General features: G+C 32.2%; 1 protein-coding gene across 1 annotated transcript; it reads left to right on the top strand.

The window, feature by feature from the left end:
• Positions 1–443: 443 nt before the first annotated feature.
• On the top strand, positions 444–1,783 carry LOC145840775 (tubulin delta chain-like). The gene has a single exon (XM_082948105.1). It carries the CDS (start codon positions 444–446, stop codon positions 1,776–1,778), a length of 1,335 nt encoding a protein of 444 aa, XP_082804231.1. The 3' UTR covers positions 1,779–1,783.
• The last annotated feature ends 1,041 nt before the right edge of the window (positions 1,784–2,824 follow it).

Raw genomic sequence — 2,824 nt, 5'->3', positions numbered from 1 at the left:
AAATTAATATAATATTAACTTAATTTTTTAATTTTTACATTAAATTATTTTTATTGGCTTTTAAAACGATTACACTGCGCAAACTATAGTATAAAAAAAAAATTTGTTTAATAAAATGTTCAACAGCTTTGAAAAATTCTATCCACCAGTTAAAGTGAAAACGGTCACAGAGTAACATAAATGCTAACTTTTGTACTATTTCAAAAGATAGTATATAATTCAAATTGGTATTTTTCTGAATTTAAGTAAAACCTTAGCACAATTTTTTATATTTTTGTACGAGCTCAACTAACTCAGGTTTTACATATTCCTTTTTTTTTTTTGAATTAGAAAATATCAGTCTGAAACTAAAGCTTTATGACATATGGTGGTTGAGATAGATTGTTTTCGTGTTCAATTTAATTTATACAATGTAATAACCTGTAATTTCAGCTTTTAACAAAATGTCTACAGTATTCCTAAACATAGGTCAGTGTGGTGTGCAGATTGGACAAAGCTTTTGGTCACACGTTTCTCAATATGATACCAAAGACTGCCAACATACAATGTGGGTGCAAGGCTTGCAAAATGTACCCAGAGCTGTGTTTGTGGATGGAGAAAGCAAAGTTTTACACAAATTCCATTCAAAAATAAAAAGAGAAAAGTTGAAGTTGAGCATTGCCAACTCTTGTTTGCATTCCAGAGCAGGATGCGGTTCAAACTGGGCGTATGGAAAAAATAAGCTTTGTAAAAACACAGTTAACAAAGCACTGCCTTCTTTTCACAACAGTATGTACACAAACTGTATGGACCTGGACAAAGACTTATCAATGATGGAAGTCTGCTCCGAGATGATCCGACTCAAAATAGAGTCTTGCGATTCTTTTTCTGGTTTTTGTGCCACCCACAGCCTGGCAGGCGGAACTGGATCCGGGTTTGGGTCTTGCCTGGCAGAGCATTTGCACGACTCCTATCCCACAGCTTTCAAGATGTGGAATGTTGTTTTGCCATTTTCTTGTGGGGAATCGCCTTGTCAGAACTACAACCAGCTGTTGTCTCTGTCCCACCTGCAACAGTACGCTGATGCAATTGTTGTGTTTGACAATGAGCAACTGACTGATGAAATTTTCAGAAAGAAAGACAAAGTTTCAATGGAAGACATGAACAAGAGCATAGCAAACATGCTGCTGGGCTGCTTTCTTCCAGTGTCCACGCTCAAAACTGACACCAGCCTTGTGTCCATTGGAAACGAGCCCTGGGAATTAATAAGGTCTGTTGCACCGGTCCCCTCCCTAAAACTTTTACAGGTGAGACAGACTGTGGATTCAAACAGAAAAAACTACGCAACTAATTCAATGGTTTGGGACAACCTGGTGCAAAAAATGAGCACTCAAGCCAAAAGAGACACTTGGGTAGAGGATGTCCTGCATCCCTCGCTGGGTTGCGTTTGTGTGTGCAGATCTTTCAACGGACCAAGTGAAAAAGTTGTCAAAAAGCTCAATGCAAGCTTCAGCTTTGTCAAGTGGAACCCGTTCCCGGTTGATGTGTGGGCAGATCCTGTTTCTCACACCAGTTTCAGAAGTGGGCTGTTGAGCAAGCGGTCAATTACAACTTGCACAAACGCGTCGTTTGTAGCAACTCACAATGTTCACAGCATTTTGAGGAAGGCAAGAAGGATGTATGAGGCAAAAGCTTACTTGCACTGGTATGAAAAGTATGATGTTGGTAATTGTGAGTTTGAAAATGCTTTCAACGTGCTGGAAAATGTTGTGCTTGATTATCAAGATGCTGTTAGGTAAATTGTGTTGGCAGCCTTATGGTAGTTTTGAAAACATATATTTTGTTTAAGTTTTACTAGGTTTAATTTAAGTTTTAATAAGTGTTATACTATGTTTGAAATACAGTTTGAACTAATTATGAGTGTAAAGTTGCAATATATTCAATTTTTTTATTGATATTAAAGCATGATATTTGAATTTCTGGTATAAAAACTCTAAAAATTTTTTAACCTTATTTACATTGAATTCAATATTAAAGTTTACTAGCTCAATCTTTATTGCCTTTAAGTTGGTTTAGTCAAAAAAGAATTTTATTTTATTTAAATAAAAGATAATATCTCACCAGAAGTGGGCCAACTATAATGTTTTATGACTTGAAACTTTTATTTGATATGAGTTATTTTTTTGTTTAAGTTTGTGTATAACAGTTTTGTATAAACTTGACAATTTTGAGTATAAATTTTGAATTTACATTTCAAAACTTTTTGATAAATTAGATTTTTTTTAGTTATTCTATAGATAGACTAAACTACAATTTTTTTGATATTAAAATACAAGTCATTGGTCATTTTTTGAATTTTAAAAATCTGTTGTAGTTTTGTATAGAATTTTCTAAATGTGTTTTATTTATCAAAAAATATTAATGATCATTTTAGGTAAGTTAAACATTGTTAAAAAATATAATTTTTTTGTTATTTGTCTATTAGCAAATTTTAACCTTATAATGTTGAACTATACCACCAAGCCACATATTTTGATATTTCGTTTTTATTTCCTTTTAATTTAGTATCAAATTAGTTATAAACAACTTCCTAAAACTCCAGTCAAATTGAAAGAGTTTTGTTATAAACTCAAAACAGTGCAGTAACATTAAAAAAGTAAAAACTTTTACAATAAATCAATTTGTGTTTTTTTTTCTAGTAATTACAAATTGAGAAAAAAAATGTTAATAACTTCTTCTTAAATCAGAAGCTAGTTTAGCATTCTTTTAAGAGTAATACTTAAGGTTTATCTAAATGCTGCTTTAATATGATTAATAACTTTTATTTTAAAACAAGCTACAAAAG

Source organism: Thalia democratica, chromosome 7 (genome assembly GCF_965202585.1).
Source record: "Thalia democratica chromosome 7, ktThaDemo2.hap1.1, whole genome shotgun sequence".
NCBI classification, from domain to species: Eukaryota; Metazoa; Chordata; class Thaliacea; order Salpida; family Salpidae; genus Thalia; species Thalia democratica.
This window is presented reverse-complemented; position numbering and strand designations above follow the sequence as displayed.

What these genes read in the sequence shown, in the direction of transcription:
- LOC145840775 (XM_082948105.1), top strand. Translation starts at nt 444, where the DNA reads ATGTCTACAGTATTCCTAAACATAGGTCAGTGTGGTGTGCAGATTGGA.